The sequence below is a fragment of the Haemaphysalis longicornis genome, unplaced genomic scaffold (genome assembly GCF_048455015.1).
Source record: "Haemaphysalis longicornis isolate Haplotype H1 unplaced genomic scaffold, Haemaphysalis longicornis Haplotype H1 scaffold_2, whole genome shotgun sequence".
NCBI lineage: Eukaryota > Metazoa > Arthropoda > Arachnida > Ixodida > Ixodidae > Haemaphysalis > Haemaphysalis longicornis.
Genome location: NW_027526295.1, coordinates 157,045,833 through 157,071,325, shown reverse-complemented (window position 1 = coordinate 157,071,325; position 25,493 = coordinate 157,045,833). Strand labels below are relative to the sequence as shown.

Below are 25,493 nucleotides of genomic sequence, written 5' to 3'. Positions count from 1 at the left end.
GAGATATAAAATTGAAAACCACCGCAACCTTAAGAAATAAAACAAGGGCGTTTGAAGCTCCGACATGGTTTTGTGAGGTTGCCGGGCACGCTGCTTGTAATGCGTGAACACTGAACCCCGCGAATTCTCTATACTGGATCCCGTCGGTTATCAGACCACAAGCTGTCCGAGACACAGTCCGGTATTCATCTCTTGCGAGCATTCCTTTAACACCTGTTGTCCGCGGGTATACTTGCCGGATAGCCCGCTCGCTATCCGCAGCTGGCAATTCGAAGAGGGCTATGTAATCATGTCCGAGCACCCGCGTTTACAACTTTAACCGAGAGAAAGAAATATAAATATTATTTTCATATTCTTGAGAATTTCGTCAAATCAGGTGCCACCCTAGCAGTAAAAAACTGCAACTGCCCCACGCGTTCACATGTACCTTTCCGGCGTTGAACCTTTCACTACCAAATGATTCGACACACTCTTCCTTCCTTTTGTACTTTCTGCACTATTCTTTTCGATTTAATAATTTTCAAAATGTCAATTGTTGAACATGTTTTGTACTCATGTGGATGGCTGTTGTGTGTGTGCTTCTTTCTTCTTTTTTTTTGTGCCCTGCAGGAACTAGATGTTGCCACAAAACACCCGATTAAACGTACTTTTACAAATAAAATGCTTATCTACAACCTAAGGACGCGAGTTCGATTCCTGGCCACGGCGGCCACTTTTCTGATGGAGGCGAGAAGCAAAAACGCCCGCGTGTTCGATATTTCGGCGCACGTTAAAGATTCCCAGGCGGTCAAAATTAATCCGGAGCCCTCCACTACGGTGCGCCTCATCGCCTGTGAAGCTTCGGCGCGTTAAACCCCATAATCAATCAAATCATTCACCTACAACCTGGGGTATTTTTTCCCGTCGGCTGCAGCGGAATATCACGGGAACTCGCGCTTACTGCGATTTCCAAGTTGTCAAAGTCACACCAGCAGTCTGTTCAGCAGAACGAAACTGCAAGCGTGCTTCACTGCGGATGTACTACGCTAGTGGCAAAGCTTGCCCTGCGTCAGGAGAAGTGTGGGAGTAGCTAAATGTCTGTACACACAAGCGACCGCGTATTCCGGCGTGCCTTCAACCTCACAAATTAGGAACAAATAGCAACACTAAATGTAGCAGAAAAATGTACAAAATTGTTGCGGATGTCAAGCTGGTCTCTCAAATGCCACTGAAGCTTGCGCGCAAAATGTGTGACGTCAGTCGGCACAGTCTCTCTCCGGTTTGTGAGAACATATCATACTATAACTAAGCAAAACACTCGTCCTTCACCGCTTAGCTTCGTAAAAAAATGTACTGGCTTCATGAGGTTTCATAAGCGTGGCTTGCATGCTATTTTTGAAGCCCTGTCTTTTGTGTAAGGTTTATGACATTTTGCTTGCATGTACAGCCTGTTTGATCGAACCCAGGTATTTGAAGATTTTTGTTCATTGGAGTAAAATAATGGCGTCATTCTCGTATATCTCGTATATAACGAGTCCTAATTATAAACGGGTCATTTCATTTTTCGGCTGTATGAGGCAAACTCGCCAATTTTATTCTTCGTATTTATGTTTTCGCGTTCGTGACCAAACTTTGCCAGACTTTCAATAGCTTAAAATCATTCAGCCATTCCCTCAGGCGACAGGACTCATCTTCATTATCGTTTGCGCGTCTTCCATTACGTAAACAGGAAATTAAGTTTGTAGGGTAGCTTCTTTCACTATAATGTTCTTTCTGACGGGTCCGCTAGAACCGCGAAAGCGAACAATGGGAAGGGCAAGCTAGCAAACTGAGCAGCACATCTGCTGGTTTCTGAGGGGCGTTCCGTATACTAGATGCACGGAAGGTAATTGAATGATTATGGGTGTTTAACGCGCCTACGCTTCACAGGTGATGAGGCGCGCCGTAAGGGAGGGCTCTGGATTAATTTTTACTACCTGGGAATCTTTAACTTGCACCGAAATCTCGAACACACGGGCGTTTCGCTTTTCGTCGAGATGCATGGGAGTTGTTGATTCGCCATCTAGTTACAAGCGATTGTTCTTGAAAACTTCATTATCTTTGTAGCAGGTACATTCACAGTCAGTAGGCTCCCCCTTGAATACTTACAGCAAGCACTACGCGTGCTGTCCTAGTCGCGCTTTTATACTGCCCGCCCCGTCCGGCTTCTCAAACCTTCCCTCTTAGTCTCAGCCATTTTATCTCGTATCCGTCCCAACGTAACTGAGACGGCACACGCGACTAACCGAGGAAGTGGCCCATGTTCGCCATTTTCCAGCCAGTGATTGCATCCTTATGAAGTCTCGAAGAGCGGAAAAGGACCTACATGCGTCGGCCCATGGTGGAACACTTTGGGCGGTGGAGGAGAGAGTGCGGAGCTCACCGACTACGATGAGGCCTCCGATGGACAGGAACATGAGCTGCCATACTCGGAAGCCCGCGATGACGTCCTGCTCCAGCCAGTCCGCCGTGTTCTCCACGTGCAGCGAAGGCACGCATTCCTGCGAACGAAAGGAACAGTTCGGGGCCGCTTTGTACGACTCATACGCTCCTCAGTGCGGTATGCAAGACCAGTCGGTGCTTACCGAAGCACGAGGATACCGCAGCCAGAGTAGGCAGCACTGACGCGAACAAACAGTTTGCTTTATGAAAACAAACATTCCCGAAACGGATGTTCGTCGTATTCGAATTGTCGCAAATGGGAAGGCCTTACAGACAATGCCACGTTTTCCTGGAGCCTTCAGACGGCGATTTGACATAATTTTGTCCTATAGCTCCCCGGAAAACGCCTTACGTTCGGTGTGCTGTAAAACGCTAAAAAGTTTGTAACGCTCGAGGCATTGACACTACTTTAACTCACAACCAGACAGCTGCAATCTTATGCACAATGCTGCAGAAGTTACTTATCGAGTATAGTTAGAAGGTTTACACGATATCCGGAGAGGATTAAGAACGTCTACACATCTTCGAAATTTTGACTAGATGCGAGCAGTTTCAAGGTTTGGCTCCACGGAGAAATTCTTTTGCAGTTTTCACCTAGCCGTATCCTAGGTTTTTAGGTTTTTACGCTTTTCTGTTTCCATCGCAGTTTCCACTATACACTGATTTCATTTTTTTGCTTTAAAAGAAACGATGCAACACGGCTTTCAAACCCCTGCCAAGGGCAACTGGAAGTCTAAATATCATACTAAAGCATGTGTCTATGTTGCACAAAACTACTCTACTAAGGTTTCTATCTCGTAGATTATACAAAATTGCAGACGCCACTAAACGCCACTACGGCCCCTGCCCGCGGAACGCATGAGCTGAATTATAGTACAAGAAACTATTCGCAAAAAGACTCCTAAAAAAGAAAAAAGAAACACCTGCGGGGGGGAGGTGGGGGTTGTCGAGATATTTTTTGTTTGCATATCAAATTTAATCTGTAATCGATAGTCTTGTCACGGACGGATTGTTTGCCGTTTGTACGAATGATAATTCCTCTTCTACACGAACTCGTGTTCCGTATAAACGTCACTGATGCACAGTCAACATCACTACAGCATCAGTTCGTACGGCAGTAATCCATGTACCTCTCGGGCAACGATTCAGGGTCGTGGGGCTTTCACACTACCAGGCATGCGCAGGAAACTTCGTTTACGGGTGACCCACAACACCATGTCAAGCCGCCCAATGGCAACGAGTGATGACCTTTGGCGGGGCCGCCTCTTTCCACGTTGTCCTACATTCCTCTATCCTTGATCATCTCGGCGGCGCCGAGCGACATTCATTTCTATTGTATGTGTCGGGTGCTCTTCCGGATGAGAAACCGAGGGGCAACGGTCGAAAGGGTGTGTGCCGCTCGTCGCCGTGGAGGACAGCGAAGCTGGCTTCCCCAATTCCTTTCAGTTGTTTATTTTCCCTCGCTTGGCACCCGATTGCAGCGAAGGGCGTGGTGCGCAGTCCCGGCGAACACTGACGCAACCGCGGAGTACACACAAGATGTTTTTGCGCGCCGCACAACGCGATAAGGGGCAAGAAGACGCAGCACACGGCGTTTGCTCGAGAATAAGATAAGCGCGGTCGCAATGTTTCGGAGGCATAAAACGACACAGCGGTGCTTGGGGGAAGTTGGTGGCTAGTAAAACGACAAAAAAGGCTGTCCCTTTGCAATTCTGAGCAATGTTGCTACGCTATGGTGAAAGCATTTTTGTAGCTTTAGATAAATATTTAATTGGCCGAAGTCCTCGGCCCTAATTCAATTAGGGGCAGGAGGCACTCGGAGCGTGACATTGACAAGTCGGGTCAAGACAAGAGACAAGAGTCAAAACAAGAGACATTGACAAGAGACACGTCGCAGTTCGAAAGAACTGTTGCAGGTCAGGGTGACTTGCCTAGTGCACATAAAGACGGTCGTGGTCTAGTGGTCCATACAAGAAAGCTGTCTTTATAAAGCCATCTAGCTTACACGATAATAAGCCACCAATGCTTTGATTTAGTATACCAAGATAAATGCAGCTTGCTAAAATTTCATGTGCGTGGACTAATTTTTCTACTGAAATATAACGCGTTTCATAGCTTTATCGCCTTTTGGTAGACAGCCAACCATGCCTTGTTAGCTGAGAAATTTCTCCTTGCATTCCATTTTTTGTGACATTTAAACAAATAGCAGTGGCTTAGCTCGGCTATGCCAGGATATACGTAGCGTGAGCTAAGGTTCAGCTCGTTATTTTTAGCTTTCTTGGTTGTCTAGGGTTAGCTTGATTATCGTGCTTACTGCTGCTTCAATGACACACACACGGTATACGCATTATGTGACACATGTATATTTATCAAGCGGATCCGGCGCAGTGTCACCAATCGCCCAAGAGCTAAGCTGGTTCCACAGTCGCACGCCGGTATTGCTGCGACGCACGAGCCATCAGTTCCACACCCGGCCACCCCTCGCATGATCATCAAGTGGACCGGACCGCCACATGCGGAACGGAGGTCGGGGGAGACGCTGTGCGCGTGGGGTGTGTGAGAGACGCCTGGCAGCGAGAAACGTTCTGTGCGCCGTGTGACGTCACTGCTCCTCGCGCATGCGCAGCACGGCTCTCCAGGAGCCACGCGAAACTGCTCAACGTCGGCCAGTGTAGCTCACGCTACAAAAGCGAGCCGAAGGGTATTTCTCCTTGCATTCCATTTTTCGTCACATTTAAAAAGCGAGCCGAAATCTGACATTGCTCGATCGTCGCCATTTTCCTAAAATTCTCTTCTCAAACGCTTTCATTTTTGTCGCAAACGTTGGGAGCCAATCAGAGGGCCTTTTAACGCCGCATTGGTATGTGGTGGCGTCCAGGCAAAGTCAGTCAGCAACCTCCCCCTACCCCACTATTTATGGAGCGATGCTTGATGACCTTGGTAAAGGTCATCAAGCTCGGAGGTTCTGTCACTTGGGAGCAGGTGCAGACGTTACACGTGCACATGTTTAATGAAGTTGATTGACGTCTCCTTTCAAGCAGTTTGCGCTAATATTACCCACTTTTAAATGCGAATGCATTTCTTAGTCGGGGGTTGTCGTGCTCCGTCGGCGTGCGCCCGCAGGTGTACCTTGCGCGAGAGAACACGAGATGCCGCGAGTAAGCTCGCCTTCTTCTTCTTCTTGTCTACTTCCTCCTCGTTCAAAGCGCGTGCAAGTTCCTCTTTCTCCTCCTCTGCTTTTAAATGCGAATGCATTTCTTAGTCGGGGGTTGTCGTGCTCCGTCGGCGTGCGCCCGCAGGTGTTATCTCTCCGCGCTCCTCCTCGCCCTTTAGCAACAGCTGTGGCGCGCCTAGCAACCGGAGCAGTGGTAGCTCGGGCGGGAGTAGCGGAGGGCAAGGGGAGAGGAGGAGCGCGCTCGGGCGTGTGAGGGCGCTCGCATCGCGGAGCTCGGGCGGAGTAGCGGAGAGTGAGTGGAGAGGAGGAGCGCGCTCGGGCGTGCGAGGGCGCTCGCATCGCGGAGCTCGGCGGGCTTTCTCTCCTCTCCGCGTACCCTCTCTCCGCTCGCTGCGCTCGGAATCTATATAATGCAGTGGAGCGCGCGCCTGGCGCCTTGATAGCGATTCTTCATTAAGTACGCCATTAATAATAATTACTCGCACCGCACTCATCGGTGCACCCAATGCATTCGCATTTCCGCACGATCCCCTTCGGGGAGGTGGGGGGATTTTTTCAACTGTTTGTTTCATATATGTGCGCCATTTGCGAGTACGTAAGGTAGGCTCTCGTGTTAACCTGTTATGCATACATCTTTTGACTGTGCTACTGGGCAAGGCGAAACATTTCGACGAGATTGGAACTGAACCAAAGCCTGCCAGCATAATATTTTAAATGTTTTCTAACTGAGGATTGTGTCTTCAAAAAAAAAAAAAAACGCAGGCCGAACAAAAGTTTCCGCACACATTTGTTTTACATTCGAGTGTCTAGCCTCAGTGTTGGTTTTAGAAAAAAAAACGCTTATAGGCAAGCTCCACTAAATCCGTTTCACCATGCATTCGCGATTATAATCAGGGGAAGTGTATGGACGTCAACCGATACACGCAGCTTGAAGTTGGGGAATTAGTTTTTCCGATGGGCGCCGGATGACGCGGTTAAACCTCCCAGCGTGAAAGTAGGCCTAACGTACAATGTTAAAACATAACGTAAGGTAACCTTAACTTAGGCCTTGAGATATGTCAAGGGACGTCATACCCATTCTAGGGCTACAATCAATCAATCAATCAATCAATCAATCAATCAATCAATCAATCAATCAATCAATCAATCAATCAATCAATCAATCAATCAATCAATCAATCAATCAGTCAGTCAGTCAGTGCGCAAGAACTAGGGGAGTCGACCCCAAGAAACCTGTGCGCGTTCTCCGGGAAGCCTGGACATGTAATCTGAAGCCCATCCCAGTGTTTCATACCCACAGAGTAGCGCATATGCCCGGAGAAGAGTACTGCAAATGTATATGCAACGTACATATCGATGAAGCCGCCTTGTGTCGAAAATAATTAGAGTTATGCGGCTTTCTAAAAAAACCAACCAGCAGAATTACCTGTGGTACCCCATATCTAGGGCTAAAACATGCGAAAAAGAGAAACTGAACATCCTCATCAAGCAAACACACAAACTGGCAAGTAGGTTTATCGGATAAGACTCCGGCAGAGAAGTTACTCCAATGAGGGGTACATAACACGTGGGAGAAACTTGTGGAGGCACACATGGTTAGCCGCATTGAACGCCTGAAACTCACAGAAACAAGTCGAACCACTTAACGCCATCTCGGATATGCGGCAAACCTGGATTCCCAAACCCAAAAAAGGCGCATACCACTTTGCCTGAGGGAGGGCATCATTATTGCCAATATCCTGCGCAACATGCACCCTCTTTATCTCAAAGGAAGGAGAAACGCCAAGGTGATGATAGCTTACAATTGGTAAAAAGGCTTATGGTAATTACAGCGGGACAAGGTACGTCGACGCCGTAAAATATTCAAACGCAAACCACGCACCAAACGCGAGAACCGTGACCAATAGCAAATGAAAGGAGCAAAGCTCGGCAACTATCACGACTGAAAACATTGACTTTGCAGAAGAGGCGGCGATTGCTCTCGCTATTTCAATGACAACGAAAAGTCAAGCTCGCATGATTATAATCACGGACTCCCAAGCAGCCTGCAGAAATTTTCAGAAGGGTCGTATCTCCACAGGGGCGCTTAATATACTCCTGAAGGTAAAAAAAAAAAATGCTGATGCCTTTCGCCTCAACTTTTTTTCTACTATTTGCCGTGAGCTAGAAAGCTTCGCTCGCCGCCCACGTTCACGGGGTGAACTGGCTCATTGTCCTTTTTAAACATAGCGCATCTTCCCCGCCTTACAACCAAGCAGTGTTATTTTACTGCTTCCCGGGCCTTGCTTTTTCAATACGGGACAGGGCAAATTAGATTCTTCAAGCTCTCGTAAAGGTTAAGCAGCATTACTTGTGATATTTTAGCTAAAATTGCATCATCGATCGCTGTTCTCTGTGCCAATGCTCGTTACATGTGTAAGCAGAAACCAACACTACGCAGTGAGCGTTCGCAGCCTGAAAAGATTTCAACAAAACAAAAGCGCGAACGCTATATGGTTGCCGTTCACTCGTTTTCGGTGTTGTATTCTAGCACCGCAAACACTCCGTCATAATTTCCCTAACTCACCAGCACGTTCTAAGATTTGCGACGACCTTCAGCGCCGGTAAAGAAGACCTCGCTCATGCTCTCGTGAAAAAGAGTTTTACTTTCATCCTCGACATAACACCTCAACCAGGCTCAGTTGTTTCAGCACGGACGGACGTTTATAATTTTTCAAGTAAATACTTCCTCACCAGTCATAACACGAAAACAAGACTTTTTTCGGTTCCCCACAACAGCTTTATTCTGCAGCTACCTGAAGAGCAGGCTTTGAGGTGTGATGGGATGGTCAGAGGAGGATGGGATGGTCGTATACATATGTATTCGAGAACATGGAGACTTTTTTTTTTGTCAATAGCGGGCCAACCACACTCTGCCACACTCTGCGGGCCAATCACACTCTGCGGGCCAACCACACTCTTTTGTCAACCACACTCTGCAGTTAAAAAAAGAGAGAGCAACGAAACGGTCCGGCCTCGTTGAAGCTTCATGGATATAGCTGCATTGTTCGGTCGGACGGAAAGGGCTGGGAGGGTCATACGCATAAAGACAGATTGTTACGCCGGCGCAGACTATTAGGGAGGAACGTACCTACTTCTCCGGAAGGAAGGGACCGTAAAAAAGAGGGCGCTTCGGACGGGTTTCGATGCGGTGACACCACGCCCACGGCTACATCGCCGAAAGCGGCGGCGTAATATCGAAAACACGCGCATCGGCAGGAAGCACATTGGCAGCATGACGACGCTGCTGCGTGCAGATAACGCTGATAGATGCCCTCACGCTGTCGTCGTAATAATGAGGGTCCGCGTGCATGATTAATGGCGCCGAGAAGTTTACGGCGGAGACGTCACGGCGCCCACCTCGTGCCGTCCTTGGCCGCATTGCCGGAAGGCCTGGGACGGCCTGGGCATTGCAGGACGGCCTGGCGCAACCTCATTTTATTGAGAAAACATTAAATGGCCTATTGAGCGAAAAGATGGACTTCGGAGTTGGCATTGATCGTTGGTGTCGGCTTTTGTAGCAGCGAAACGTCCCCTTATTGGAAGGCTTTCATAGCACAAAATGTTTCCATAGCACGAAGCGATCCATAGCTCGAGCTTCCACTCAGCAGTAGTGAGACATGGCCGTCCAGGCTAGGTAAAGGGAGCAGAAGAATGCAGTCAAACGAGCGAGCAGACAAGCAGCGAAATTCACGAACGCTGTGAGCTCTTCCCTTACACGGCGGCACGGACAAGTAGCGGCCCAACGTCTAGGAGACCGATCAAAAGCCATTCAAAAGGGTTAAGGTTGATCGCAAAGCAAAGCGTCTCAAGCTGCGAGATTACAAAGCACTTCGACAAAGCGTCGCAAGCGTTCAACTGGACGTTCATGCTTTCGCATTTGACAACCCATAACAAACCTTTACATATGTTCAGACTTTTATAATTACCTTCCGCACCAGCTCGTTGAGTGGACCTGGGGATTTGATTCAAAGCTATGTAGTGTATATGTACGCTGGAGTCTCAGCCTCGAAATTAGGATAAAAAACTACCTGGCCATTTCCACAAACGTGAAACCTGGAGAGGGGCGAAGCATGCAGTGTATAAGTGTATTCAAGGATTGTAAGTCTTTCTCTTGACAAACGGCATGCGCTAATTAAGCGCCTGAGAAGCGCCCGTGGGAGGAGCAATCACGCGCTTGCGGAGGCGGTGGCGCCCTCTCTTGCGTTGTACCGGATTTAAGCAATTTGCATGCCCAATCTGCCCCAGTTTGGGGTAGTAGCAGGGGCAACGCGAGCAGAGTGCAATGCCCGCTCCTCGCCCTTGGGGCTCGTCCTTGGTGATCGACGAGGCCCCGGCACTGGGTAAGTATGCCTTTTCTTGCTTCGACCGACCACCCGACGCGATCAGGCCTAGCGTCGAGAGCCGGTGGGTATTGGAGTGTAACACAAATTATAGCCCGTCTACAAACAGCTTCTGCTTGACGATTGCTGAAACAGATAGGGAGCGTTACACAAATCTTTACATCATGTTAGTTTATTTTGAACAGGTTTTATCCATGATTAACTTTTAGTACGCGTTACGTTATAGCGCAAGGCGTTGCAAAACGAGTGTCCCTGTGTTTTAGTACCGTGACTACTTGAGATGACAACGACGACAGGAGATGCCGACAGCCCAAGTCCCTAAGGGGCTTCCCCCCTAAAAAATACAGGTTTTAGATGCACAGCTCGACAGCTGAAAATGACGAAGCGTGAGCTCAGTCATACCCTTCTCTTACAGAGGAGGCTATGACTCAGTAATGCACACCATCCGCTGTGGTTTGTTTGAGAGGGCCACTTCCCTTCTATAATATTCCCGTACCCACACACTCTGGTTGCCGTGTGGAAGAGAAAGGTCGCCAAAACGCTGCTGTCGTAGTTCGTATGTCTGTCCTTATACGTGTGCTTTACATTGAAGCATGGTATAATGTAAATGCCGGCGCTGCATTGCTCTGTGCACCTGGCGACACCACGTCTCAGCGTTTCGATAGAAATCGCGAGAAATTGATTTACTGTCACGGGCGAAAACTTTAGAATTCTGTTAATCCAGACCATAAAAAGAAGTCGTGAAATGAAAGCCCATAGCGACGGAAAATTTTTATGGCTGCGTCTAATCTCACGGCAGCCGTGAGAATTACCTCCGGGAAATTCTCACGGCAGTTCCTAGAAGAGCTGCATGGCCTAAATTCGCTGAATATGAATAACATTACCTATTCGACGTAACCTAACATAACCTAACAGAACGTATCCTAATTAACCTACCCAAATCCAGCCCAACTGCAACAAACGTGACCTAACCAATCTGAACGACTCCGAACACAACCTATATTAAACTTAATCCAACCCAGTCTAGAAGTCCTGCGCCGCGATCTCTTGATATAGTAATAACAAGAATGAAAAAAAAAATACATCAACAAAATCATGATGAGCGAAAACTTCCGAAATTCTGAAGGCTAAAAAAAAAAACAACAAAACTCCCGCAATGCCGGAATCTAACCTGAGCCTTCTGGTTTAAAAGCAAGCGCTAAACAGGGGCCACTGGAAGAGCGGGTTTTTAGAGAATATTTGTCCCTTAGAGTCTCCGGGTGGCGTGCTTAGTCAATCAGAGGCGACCGCCGCGAGAAATTGCTGGCGGTAATTCTCACGGTTGCCGTGATAATAGACACTACCATTTTAAAATGCTCCAACTGGACCGAGGGAGGGCAGTTCAGCTGTACTATTAACATGACCTCTCAGGAATTAAATGACATATCCCCGGTTGAGGCACGTTAGAGGAACAGGAGAGGGATTTATAGAGCTGAGTAGCAAGGATATTTCGTGCTACCATTAAGATCTAGGGAAAAAGTTAAAAGCAGGATTCCTGATAGATACGTAAGGAAATATCAGCGAATGTGGACGAATTACACAGAAGTTAGTGAGCGGGTTGGAGATGTCAATCAAACTAACTAAGCTTAAGAGACGTTGCAGGTCTGTTGCACCGACGTTTGCCCATGCAGATGGAGTTGTAGACATTTTCTACGGAGTGTCGAATCGGCGATAAGTAAAGGAAACACACGATCCTCAGTTGTCATGGGAGATTCAACTAAGAAATGTGGGAGAAACAGCTGAGACAACACACGGAGGAAAAATTTGTAGTAAGTACTCGAAGAAACCGCAATGGTTGGTTTTGAGGAAAGATGTAACCCAAGGATAATGGATACATCCTGCCCCAAACGAAAGAATAGCAAATGAGCATTGAAGAGCCAAAATACCGGTCAAATAAAAAATGGTATTGACTCCGTTTTAGCGGCAAATCGAAATATCGCACAAATAGTTGAGATGCTTGGCAAGATGATCACATGATGGTGAGGAGCGTAATTATGCTAAACCTGAGAAAGAATCGAACTAAGCCAGGAAAAATTAACTAGCTCGTGGTTCGTACGAGATAGGGCGAAGGAATTTAGAGTGATGCTTCAAGAGAATTTCGCAGTCTTCAGAGTGACTCACGGTAGCATAGACGGCCTGAACGAGCGAGCCCTCTTTCCCATCCCCAGTCTTGTCGCTCAAAATTCAGACCTCTCAGGAACCTAGTAAAACCACTTCAGGAAAATGATATTTCGTTCAGAGCAAGGAGTCGACTTGGACATGAAAACTGTAAAGATGCTTTTCAGGGTTGTAAATATTTTTTGTGTAATTCGCCGCCAAATTTACTCACCCTGTATTTCAATGGGATAGCTGCCATGGTTCCGGAGTTTGGTCGCGCCACCTGCTAAATTTGAAACTAGGCGCAAAGAAGCTTTCGCCCCAATATTACCTCGCGGCGGCCGCTTTTCTGATGGAGGCGAAAAGCAAAAACGCCCGTGTGTACGAGATTTCGGCGCACGTTAAAGATCCCCAGGTGGTCAAAATTAATCCGGAGCCCTCCACTACGGCGCGCCTCATCGCCTGCGTTGCGTCGGCGCGTTAAACCCTACAATCAATCAATCAATCAATATTACCTGTGCGAAAGCATTTTGCATTCCGCTAAGTAACTATAACGCAATCACTACTGAAAGAACTGTGATTGGCCGGAAAGCTGCACCTCACTAATGCCTAATGCAAACGCCACCGTGCATACTTTATCTAGTCGCTTTGATTCGCTAGCAAGTGTGATAGAAGGATTTAATACAGCCTAAATCTTATAGTTTACCGACCCGAAGGTAGGGATTGCCCGCTGGGTGCGTCTTATGTGACTTGCTACGGATTTATTCTGTTCTTGTGCTGACTTGTTCTGGCCCGTCACCTCCTTCAGAAAGTCAGCATCTGCGGCTCGTAGGTGAAGCTTGCCACCTCATGCGTAGAAGCACGACGTCTCGGTCATTGCGTCACGGCGATTTGCGATATCGGAAGGGTTCGGAGTGATAAGCTAACTCGAAAGAGCAGGACGTCGAACAAAACGGTGGAGGGGAAAGGCGTGCAGGTGGATCTAGTACAACTTGCAGCGTTCGTCATCAGTATGCACAGATCTCCCCGTACTGACATAGTAAGTGGAGAACTGAGCCCCGAGAATTAGGTACTTATTAAAACAGCACGCACGGAGTCACCCGCTTCCATGGAAGAGAGCTCCGTCCTATCACACGTGTTATTGGGTTGTTAACCTGCGGACAAATTAAGCTTGCCAGTATAGCCGCTATGACTGGAATAAGCGCTCGAACAAACGGTGGTCTTGTGAGACGTTTTAAAGCATAACGCGTCCGATTGACGCTCGGGGCACGTAGTGAGTGCAGTCAGCGAGAGCTACTGACTCGCACACTGTTGTACAAAACATTTGTAGTATATATGTTCCGCGTGCCACAGAGCACGCTCAAAGTTTAGTGAGAAAATCTGTGGTTGACGTTCTCACCAGCGTAGAATACTGGTGAACCTTACACCGCTGTAGCAACGCGACATCATTCCTTGAAACGCTAATCAGAGTTGACAGTGATGACAGGATGACGCTGGTGGATGACCTTAGTCTCAACAACACAATGTCACGGTAAGTAAATTATAAGCAAAACTTAAGTTCTTCGATACACAATTTCCTCTTGACTGCTTGAATGGTTAACACTAGAAGCAAACAAAAATGCATGTTCGCTCGCTCTAATTGCGTCGATGTTGCTCCTGCCCATGCGTGAGACCCTCACTGGGATTCTCTAAAAGCCGGTCCCGCGGTCCTGTTCTGGGAAGGCAGTGTGTGGAAAGGGACGCCCACGCGAGCAACCAGCCGCAAGGGCACCGATCGATCCCTCCTAAGGAGCACGCAGTGCCGATGAGGACGCGGTGTACGCGGTCCTACGCAAATTGGGACCGCGGCCCCCGTGTGCCCCACTCGACACCGTCGTTCCACAGGGACGGGAACGGCTACAGTCACGCAAAATATACAGCGGGGTACCATGAGTAAACGAAATAAAACGAAATTTTGCGGTCACTATCAGATGCCCGTTTCGCAATACAAGCACGACGATAAAGTTATTGAGCATGAAGTTTTCGACGTTCGATACGGCCGTTGCAGTTGCAGTAATCGCAGACGCGTCAGCAATGAAGCAACCGTTCGATGCGCTCCAAGTGTTCGTTATCGCCTTACCTGTGTCGAGATCTCTTCCTGCCGCTGCGCAACTTCGTCTTTAAGCATTCAAACTTTTAAATCTACCTTTCAGGCTTAGTCGCGCGAAAGCTTTCAAACCTGTGCGAGAGCCTTCAAAGTACAATTATATTGCTGGCCTTAATCTTTGCCCGAAATAAAGACAACAAGAACAGGAGCAAGATTTTCACCTTCCTAAGATCTGCAGAGAGGGTTCAGAAAAAAAGAAAGATGTGCGATAGCTCCGCATTGTAGACGCCCTCCTAATTCGGAAAAAAAGAAGTATTATAAAAGGAGGCCTACCCATCCTCCAATATGGCTACGAAAGTGAAAAATTTAAAACGGTAACTAGAACATAGTAAGCGAAATCGGTGAATAAATAAAGGCAAACGTAAGTTCGTCCCGAGAGAAAAAAGAATAAACGCAGCAATCTGCGATTCCCCGTTCAGAAGATGGAGAGAGCGGGGTAAAGGGAAACCACGGGGCCGGGGCGCTCCCATTTCCCGCAGGGAAAGCTCCGCCTCTCCCCTCCGAACGTGGCGGCTGCATTATAGATGAGGCCGGTTCTCCCGCCGCGCAAATCCGCACAGCTCTCTCCGAGAGTTTTGTACAGGCGCAATCTTGTCGTTATTATCGTTACTCTTTTATTTATTTTCCCAGTTTTTGTCCAATCCTTTTTTCTTCGCACTATCTGTCGAGTCCTTTCCCGGGACTCATAACGAATGGGCATTCCCCATTACAAATGTGGGCACGAAGCCGCTCTCTGCGCCCACGCGTACACGTTGGGCGTCTGCAGACGACCACGTGCATCGCGAGCCCATGATATACGATCTGATTCAACGGCGCCTGTTGGCGACGGCTCCGGATCAGCCCGAGTTGTTTCTAGAGCCACATGTAGTTGCTTTTTTCCCCCTCCAGCACGTTTCAGCTGCCTTCTAGAAGAACTGAAAATAAAATGGGCTGAGGGGTGAAAAGAATCTTGTAGGCAGTATCTAGAAAGAGGTGTCGAAATTTCTTCTTGCCTGAGTTGGAGGGAGGGGAGGCAATGAAAAATGATAAAATAATGGAAGAAGTGGGTTCTGGTTCATCGCTTCGGACGTTCCCGAAAGAGAGCGTTCATATTGCAAGCGCTCTAATTTGGTTTTTAGCATTTAATGGAGTGTGTTCCAGCACAAATCGTCTGTTCAAATAAAAAAATTCCGGGGGCACTCACGGACAGCTTTTTGGCTTGAGGGTTATGGTTCGGGTTATGGACGGTTGTGGTACGAAAAAGATAAAATAAAAGAAATTTATAAGGCGAGACAATTGGGACAAACAACATAACATACATGTGTTAACATGTATGTTATGTGTTAACATGTGTTAACATAACATGTGTTAACATAACATACATAACACATTACGTAACAAATAATACGTGGGACAAACAACACAAGACGGTGTAACGTGCGTGCTAGAGCTCCCACTCGCTGGACAATATTGATTATGCCACAGTAATGAAATGTGCTTAATTTTCTCTGCTTGTATATGCAGTAAGAGCTCCCGAGTATTGCGTAGTGCGATCATCACGGGAATTAAATCCTTTTTAGGGCGAGTTTTCATCCCACAAATTTCCGTTCTTACCGCTCACATGTACAAAACCTGTTTGTAAGCGATCAACTACAGGCTCGAAAACATATTTTCCCCGACTCACAACAACCGCTACTTGTGTGCCAATGCTCGGAATTAGACATTTCTCTCGAAAGGTGGCCCGCGCGGACAAAGTTTGCCAACACAAACAACTCTTAGGGACGCGTTCGAGGGGACGACGTCGAGGGAGAAGTACAGATTGAATGACCTTATATCGCTAATGAGTGCCGACTGTATTCTGTATGGACGGCGTCCCCACCGGGCCCAAAGGGAGGGTACTGGCCCCTCCCAACCTTTCGCCGGATAAGATTCGTATGCAGTGCCGCTCGCAGAGCAGCGACACATGCCCGCATTAATGCTTTCATGAACATACGCGCGAAGCTAATTTAGGAGAAACGGCTTTGAGATATAGGACGCACCCATGCGCTATGCTGGTTTGTTGTGTTACGCATGTACAAGCCGTACAGCTTCAGCAGAATTGGTAATGGTGTTCAGTGTTGTGGTTAGGCTAGGCGTAGGGAGCTCACCAGCCATTGACGGTGAGTTATTTAGGAACCTGTAACAAATGTATTATTCCAATAAAGCTCTCGACCTTTGTCAGTTTTCTTTTTCCGGGAAGAAATTTCGAGGATAGATTTTTAATGCTCAAGGCATCAAGTCCTGCCGGTAAAATAGTTTGACAGTAGACTGGATACGAAGAGGGGTATCATCATACTGTTACTCATTTTCCTTTTTCACTTTATCACCCAGCCCGATATCAAGCGTGTTTATATCTGAAGCGTACGGCTATCTCGCTGGTTACGAAAACAGTCCATGGCCCTAACTATTCATACGGTGGCGTCTACTCAGCGAATCTGTTTCCGTTTTATTGGCTTGCACATATTCGCAAAACAAAACAGACTCGGGACACCCAAGGGCCCCTTATGGGTTGTGCATGCGAAAGCATGAATATCCAGTCGAATGTCTGAGACGCCTTGCATCCGCATCGCGTTTCCAAAGGGATTCATAATGTTGTCACCTGCGACACTTTGCTTTGCGATACACTTTAACGCTTTCGAATGGCTTCACTCTGTCTCATAGACGTTGCGCTGCTGCTCGTTCCTGTCGCTATGTAATAGGAGAGTACAACAATGGTGGATTTTGCTGCTTGTCTATTCGCTCGTTCGGATGGGTTCTTCGGTTTATCTGCGGTGCATCAGCGTGGACGGCCGCGTCTAGCTTCTGCCGAGTTTAATATGCTCGCGCTAAAGAGCCCCCAAGGCTACGAAATTCATCATGCTTTGCAGCCTGCTTGTGTCGCCATCTCTCCCTGCAACTACTTCTGTTCGCGAACATTTTCCGGCCCTGACGCCCTTTTGGGAACGCATGCGGTGCAGGTAAATTTATTAACGGGCTAGACGTGAACAGCTTCGCTGTAAAGACACGGTGCGATGAATCTGAAAATAGATTTTTTTTAGGCTAGAATTTGCGAATGCAATCTTGGTAGATGGATTGGCATTAGATGCTCATAGGCAAAACTGAAAACGAACAAACGCGAAGATGTGTTATTTGGACGCGTTATGCGAAGTCGGCGAAGCACAAATCACGATTTGTTTTGAGGAGCGAGCGAGAAGTATGAACGATCGTGAGCTGGCGGCTAGAGCAAAATTGCTTGCTCACAATTGCTTGTCACTCACCCGGAAAGTTCACTTTTGCATTTAGTGCCCTCGATGACTTTCTAGGGGAAGATCGTCTGCCGTTTCGTCCTACTTTTTTGCCTGCAAATGTGTCACTCCTGTTGAAAGAAATGGGTTCCTGGCGCGTTCTGTATACAAGCAACAGCCTTTTTTGATGCAAGACCAACTGAGGACTGTCTCTACGATATTCGCCGCTTCCTAGTATTTAAAAAAGATAGTGGTGACAATAACAACTGTTTGCGTCTTGTTTCTTGGCCAATTCCTTCCGCCGAAGACTACAATCCAGCGAGAAGTTCTATTCGAAGTCAGAAACATGACGGTTCTATCAGTTCTTTAGTAGTTTTCAATGAAGCGCCCATACCTCTCGCGAAACACCGCCAAGTTTTCGTGTTTGAACCGTATTATTAAATTGGCGTACGGTTCGATTGCGTCCTCTTGGGCACTCCCCTGGCAAGGTACATGCTATCGGAGTGTTGGAAAGCCTGAAGCCGAGCCTAAAGCTGACAATACATTATAGAGGAAATGGAGTAACTTTATTTATCCTATCCGTCGTGGTCACCCCGGAACAGTGAGGGATGTCCTCAGTCCAGGACTCCCTGGCTGTAGCCGGCCTTCCGTGCCCTGTTCACCGTGCACCCGAAGCTAGGAGCAGGGGTCGGAGCTGGTCAGCGTCGCTGCCCACGGGGAAGGGGTATGGTTGGGATTGGGAGGGAGGTCCGGGGTGTTTGGGAATTCCCGCACTATGTGGTATAGTGTTCCTGATGTGGGGCAGAAGATGCACGGAGGTGAGTATTGGGTGAGGAATATTTTGTGTCAGAGCGTGTCCTGGGGGCAGGTGTTTGTTTGGAGCTGGCGAAGTATGACTCCTTCCTCTCTGGTGAGTTTCTTATGTGGGGGAGAAAACTGTTGGCGGGATAGTCGGTAGTGAGAGAGGATGTCGTTGTATGTTAGCAGGGATTGGGACGTATAGTTAGGGGGGTGGTTGACAGAGGACTGTGGCTGTCTGCAATGGCCCGGTGTACTGCTTCTCGAGCTGCGGTATGTGCTACTTCATTGCTGACTATGCCTGAATGACTTGGTGCCCAGATGCGGCAGATGTCGGGTAGGTGAGCCGTATGTTTGAGAATATGGAGGGCTGCTTGGGAGAGAGTGCCTCACAGGAAGTTGCGACAAGATTTTTGAGAATCCGTCAGTATGGTCAAATATTCGCTCCGTGTTGTGGTGGCTGCCATGGCTACTGCCGCTTCTTCAGCTAAGGTGGTGTACGGGATGCAAACAGTAGGTGTGGCTACGATTTGAAGTTCATTATTTCCCACTCATATTCTCATATTGCATAGACATTTTTGGTTACGTAGGAAGAGGCATCTGTGTATCGTACATCCTTTTGATGTTGGTACTGTGCATAAAGATAGTTGGCGCGGGCCCTTCGTCGTCCAGTAATCCATTATAGGAGACCACAATTTTCTGGTTCGCATGCAATCGTGCTGACTGTCACCGCGTCGACGGCGGAGACGATCGGTACACGGTATGTTCTTTCGAACCCAGCAGTCTACAAAAAAATATACGACTCTGGCCAGGGCTCTCTAGTCACCCGTGGCAGCACTGCAGTATAGGCCCAAAGGTATCTGGACTGAGGCAACCCAAAACCCAATCATTGAGTGACGGCTCAATATCCTCCCCTTTCTCTAACGTTTACTCGACCTTAGGGTTTTCGAACTACGTCTTTTATGGTAATTTTCGTCCACCTTCAAGGTTTAGCCCTTTCAATGTAAACCTTCGAGTGCTGACTCAAATGTGCCAAAAGGTTGTATAATCTGGAGTAGCTCCTATTCAAGCTTCAAATACAAGTCATCGTGTAACTTAACTCCTCGTCCCACGACGAACACGGATTGCTTGTCGAAAGCTGCCAGGTATATCACGTAACTTTGTATCGGCGCTTACAACGACCGTCCCTATGGAGAAAGAAAGAGAGACACGACGAAACATCTTATTTTATATCTATCCTGGGGCACAGCAGGCTTTGATTTGTTGAGGTCAGCATTACCATGTGCAGATTATTTCTTCAAGCGGAGGCAACAGAATCAAGCAAGCGTTTTCCATCTCTTCATGACCGTGAACAACTCTGGTATCTTTGCTCACGCGCACAGTGATGTATAAAATCTCCAGTTAGTCACTCCGGCATGCCAAGGTTAGTCCGCCTTGCTTGTCGAATATTTGGCTAAAGAAAAATTGCGCACAGATTCAGCAACTTACTGAATCCTGAATTCTTGTACAAACGTCAATTTCCGCAGTGAGGGACTGTAGCGTACCGTGACGGTATTTATTACTGCCCGGGCACCGCTTCAGACCTTGCTCGTGAAAAAGGTATTGGCCCCAGATCCACTTCACCACACTGTGGGTGCAAACTTCTCTTGGGCTTCAGATAATTAGAACCTGGGTGCGACCGCGGGTTCATATATACGCAGGCCTCCGAGCTGGGGACTGATAAGAGAAGGGAAACTATATTCTCGAAAAGCTGGTGCTAGCAAAGCCAAGTGGAAGAACTCGGACATGGATTCAGAATCTTTTCCCGCTCCCACCGTTGAGCTCCATGCATTCCCCCCCAGATGGGCTCCGGGCAACTTTTACCTCGAACGTGGTGGACTTCGGGGCTCAATCCTAAGACTTATAGGTTGTATTCACTGGCGAGGCATGCAGGCAACCATGTGAGTGCGCCGTCACTGGTTACGTCAGGCTCCGCGGGATGGCGGTACTTGTCCGTGCTAAGCACATGATTTGAGTTGGACGCTCCAAACTCTGCCCCACCGAACGCAAAGTAATGCCTCGAGTCCAATGTGAGTGCGATTAATAACATCTCTGTTGACACCGCCGTTGAGAATCGGGTTGAAACAGAGTAGACGACGCACGCCGGGGGGTTTTTTTTCGGCGTGAGGGCGCAGTGGCACGAGCCGCGCCATGTCCGTGGTGCATCGGCCATGTCCGTGGCTGTTTCCTGTGTTGCCAAGCGAAGAAATTGACAGATAAATGTTTCAATGATCGCACTATACAGGTTAACCTGACCATGTCAGATTTGCCCAATGTCTCTGTCAGGTTCGGGACAATAATAAAAATATAAGAAACTGTGGAAACGAGACTTTCTGTTTATGTAACCCGAAACCCAAACAAATACACACAGCAAACAGAGATAAACTGAAGAACAGCGGGAACTAATAAATACTGAATAAAGGTGAAAAAGCGGTATGGACCACGGTAAAGAGTTCAAACAAACGGGGAATAGTCAAAGTCCGGAAGTCAAGGGCGACGACTAAGTACGGGAATGAAATGTCCCAAAATATGTGTTCTCTGCGGGGACGGGCTTCTCCTACCTCACGTCCCAGTAGTGGTGTTGCGGTTTTGAAACGTCCAGGTGATGTCGTGGCGGCGGTAGTCAAGCGCGCTCCCAGCTCCCGTGGCGTAGTGGCCGACGCAGTTGCCTTGGGGCGTCGCGTTCTTTCACTGAGGCCGGCGTGACGACTTGTGCGCGGGGGTGTCTTGGGAATGTGGTTGTGGAGGACGTTTCGGGGCACAGCACGGGTCCGGTCGCCCGACCGCCAAGCCCCCAGTCACTCCCCACACTTCGGAGTTCTCCTCTGGCTCCCCTCTGCCGCCGGCCGCCCTCGTTGGCCGCTTCCGATTGGCCCGCGCCCGGCGCAAGCTCGTGCTCTAATCTCGAGCGCTCATCGCCGTAGCCCAGGCAATGACCTTGGCGCCGCGTGCCTTACGTAGTCTTCTTTGTCATCTTCTTGCTGAGTTACAAGTGTTTTCTTCTTGGAGTAATGTTTCCTGTGGTCATGTGATTTCTTCGCATGACACGTCCCCCCACTCAAGCAATTTTCACTGAAAATGTTCACACTCCACGCACAGTTCAATATCACTTCACAAAAGTGTTCGCACTCCTACAACGCACAGTTCAACAAAACTTCACGAAACTGTCGGCAGAACACTCATAATATAACACGCCAACTCACTTCCTAGTCTTTAACAGCATCATCATACTAACCAACGGCACTCAAGCACAACTTAACCCACATGCTGACCAACTGTAGTCAAACTTCCTGAAACTGAACGTATACCAAATGAGCGCCAAGCCAAGAAAACAACATAGCAGTGCTGTTGGGCGTGTTACAGTGGACTTGGTGGCTTTCGGCGTTTCGAGTAAAATACTCTGCTCGGATACACAGGGAACCACTGGCGTGATTGACAGCCGCCTGGATCGTCATCGTAACTGGTATTCACCTGCTCTGTGGCTACGTCTATTCTCCGAAGTCTCGACGTGGTACAGTTACCGGGCGATCCTGTTTCTGGGCTCAGTGGGTTTGAACTCCGGGCCAGATCCTCAAAGTCTTGTGCCCCTCGAACATTACCAATGACCACATCGTACAGCGGAGATTTTAGACAGCTTACCAATGCAATTCCAGTGAAAAACGGTGACTCGATAAACACTTTCGCTTCTGGGGCAGTGACACATGTTCCATTGGCTAACTGTAACATGCAAGAGGTGCCGGTAAGTGCCGCTCTTGGAACGAGAGACTCGCGAACGATTACTGTGTTAGTTCCCGTGTCTCTTAAAATGATGGCCGGCTTGTCTTCGACTCTGCCTTTCGAAACAGGCATATTATCCATTCCTGCACGGACGTCTAAGACGGCATTAGCCACCCTCCATTTTCCTTTCCTTACACCACCCGGGCCGGGACTATCCTGCTGTTCAACGTTACGTTCACTTGTCTCTGGGTTTCCTCGTTGTTCCCCGTTATTATCATCAAAAATTAACAAGTGGTTCTGCTTTTGGGCATCCATAAAACGGTCAGCAGCTGTCGCGGTCTCAGAGAGTGTTTTGCACTCCCTCTCCCGTACGAACATCGCGAGTTTTCTGTGGCAGTTAGAGAGAAGTTGCTCAGTGATTACCAAATCAGCGAGTTTGTCGAAGGTTTTGTCAATGCTAGAGAGTTCTACCCACCGCTCAAAATAACCTTTCAGTCGAGCGGCGTATTGTTTAGCGGTTTCGTCCTTCTCCGGTTTCGAGTGACGGAAGCGCTCCCTATAGCCTTCTGCGGTGAATCGAAAGCGCTGCAGCAAAGCAAGCTTGACCTGGTCGTAGTCTAGCGACTCTTCTGGGGAAAGGCGCCCGTAGACTTTCAGTGCCTCTCCGGTAAGACACGTGCTGATGGCGATGGCCCACTTCGGCTTAGGCCAGCTTTGACTTTGGGCTACGCATTCAAACCGTTTAAGGTATGCGTCGAGATCATCTCGAGCATCCTCAAAAGGCGGCAGGAATTTGCGTGCGCTGAAGCTTTGCGGAGTGGCAGCCTGAGCCTGACCAGCGGTTTCTCCCTCGCCATCTATTTGGGCCCCCTCTCCTCGAGCTGGATTGAGTTCCGCCAAGCGAATCCGCAGCTGCAAATTGCGTTCTTCGACTTCTGCACGAGCCCGCTCTTGTTCGACTTTCACCCGCTCGTGCTCGCGTTCTAACGCTCTTTCGTCGCGCAAGTGCTTCTGCTCCGCCTGGACCCACTTCCTCAATTCCTCGCCACTCAAGCCCAAGCGTTCGCCCATGGCAATGAGCTCCCGTGTGTCCATCGTGGGTTTTATGGGTATTATAAAACGAACTGGTCTCGTCCTGTCGCGGACGCCAATTATTGTCAGGTTCGGGACAATAATAAAAATATAAGAAACTGTGGAAACGAGACTTTCTGTTTATGTAACCCGAAACCCAAACAAATACACACAGCAAACAGAGATAAACTGAAGAACAGCGGGAACTAATAAATACTGAATAAAGGTGAAAAAGCGGTATGGACCACGGTAAAGAGTTCAAACAAACGGGGAATAGTCAAAGTCCGGAAGTCAAGGGCGACGACTAAGTACGGGAATGAAATGTCCCAAAATATGTGTTCTCTGCGGGGACGGGCTTCTCCTACCTCACGTCCCAGTAGTGGTGTTGCGGTTTTGAAACGTCCAGGTGATGTCGTGGCGGCGGTAGTCAAGCGCGCTCCCAGCTCCCGTGGCGTAGTGGCCGACGCAGTTGCCTTGGGGCGTCGCGTTCTTTCACTGAGGCCGGCGTGACGACTTGTGCGCGGGGGTGTCTTGGGAATGTGGTTGTGGAGGACGTTTCGGGGCACAGCACGGGTCCGGTCGCCCGACCGCCAAGCCCCCAGTCACTCCCCACACTTCGGAGTTCTCCTCTGGCTCCCCTCTGCCGCCGGCCGCCCTCGTTGGCCGCTTCCGATTGGCCCGCGCCCGGCGCAAGCTCGTGCTCTAATCTCGAGCGCTCATCGCCGTAGCCCAGGCAATGACCTTGGCGCCGCGTGCCTTACGTAGTCTTCTTTGTCATCTTCTTGCTGAGTTACAAGTGTTTTCTTCTTGGAGTAATGTTTCCTGTGGTCATGTGATTTCTTCGCATGACAGTCTCCAAAAGGACTGACAGCCCGCTTTACCATGCAGATGAAGTCACCCTGTGGACAGAATCCAGAGCCTTCCTCACCAGGAGAAATGCAAATTAAGCTTCAATCCGAGGTGATCAGCTTCGAGACACCGCATCTCTTTTGGCTTCGAACTCGCCCCTGACAAAACGCACTTTCCGCTCGTACTTGGTCACAAACCGCCCAGAAACACTCTACTTCACACCCTAGAACCTGCTGGCACATTCGTTACTGCCTCGTCCGTACCCATCCGGCTATAAGTCGTCCGTACTGCCCTAGTTACACACATATATGACGGCCAATGAGCTTAAGCTTATGAGCTTACCCACACACACTGGTGTATATTGGTGTATAGTGAAACACCGATTCACTCTCCGCGTAATCAGTGGCGTCCACAAGCATGCCCGCCTCAATCAATACACTCGGCTGTACCACTCCCACCGCCGGAGAATATTGTTGAAGAGCAAAAAGATCAATCCGTGTTCCACCCCCCCCCCCCCCTCCCATAACCAACCAACGAACTCGGATTATGGTTTGAGACAATTGCAACCGCCTCCACAGCTGCTGGTCGTTCCAGGTTCTCTACCACCTTGGCAGACACCACTGCTGACCGGTTCCGTCCGGTCTGAGCCCACACCTTACAGCTGCAACCGCACTACCATCCGCAAAATTTCCACACCCTAGAGATCCAAACAAAGCAGGGACATTAATATATTTTCTTACGGCAAGGAAAACCTGCGCAGAAAATGAGGACAAAAGAAGGCGACCAGACACACAGGTCGCAGCATTTTTACTCGAAAGCAGTACATGTCTTAGCACCCCCCCTCCCCCCCCCCCCCCTTTTTTTAATTCCGGTGAAGCCGATTTACTGGGTGCGCTCCGAGGCTCCTCCTCGCCACCGCTGCTATTCCACTCGCCACCACTGATGCCTCCTTCACAAGTTGCGCTATGGGCTGCCAATGGCGGTAGCGCCGTTACCGGATGATTGCGGAGAACACACAGAAACGTGAATGGGCGTAAAAATCTACGAAAGCCGCCGTTGTCGTGACCACTTCAAATTCCACCTGGCCGAGTAGATGTGAATGGACCTTTTCTACGAACTTGATCTGCACATTCGCTTGTAGGCGTTGCCATTACTTTTTGTGAGTCACTCTTATCGCTATTGCCACTTTTTACGGACGTCGTGGGCGCGTGTGGACGAAGTTCAATCAAGCACATCAAGATTGGCATTCGGTGAAAACTGCGAAAGCGGTAAGTCATTGCACGGCCAATCATTGGCATTCGCAAATGCGCTAAGCTTCACCAAGAGCGCAGCCAAAGAGCGACGTCTGCGCATGAAAGCAAGCATCTTAGCTATCACTAAGGCCGCGCCCCGCGATTATCAATATTGGACAAGAGCGTCGCCGGCAATCTTGGCCGAAAGAGCTACCAATTGTGATTTCCATTATCGCCGCTACTAGC

The 25,493-nt window shown here is 48.7% G+C and overlaps 1 protein-coding gene and 1 non-coding gene across 2 annotated transcripts in view; both read right to left on the bottom strand.

Moving 5' to 3' along the window:
* The window catches only part of LOC144167466 (uncharacterized), a 45,868-nt gene that overhangs the window by 5,267 nt on the left and 15,108 nt on the right, over positions 1–25,493 (bottom strand). The window contains exon 2 of the mRNA XM_077696723.1: positions 2,402–2,519. Within this exon, the coding sequence (XP_077552849.1) occupies positions 2,402–2,519 (118 nt within the window). The remainder of the gene's footprint in view (positions 1–2,401; positions 2,520–25,493) is intronic.
* On the bottom strand, positions 9,859–10,025 carry LOC144171244 (U1 spliceosomal RNA). Its single transcript, XR_013322915.1, has one exon. It is a non-coding gene; the product is annotated as a U1 spliceosomal RNA (small nuclear RNA).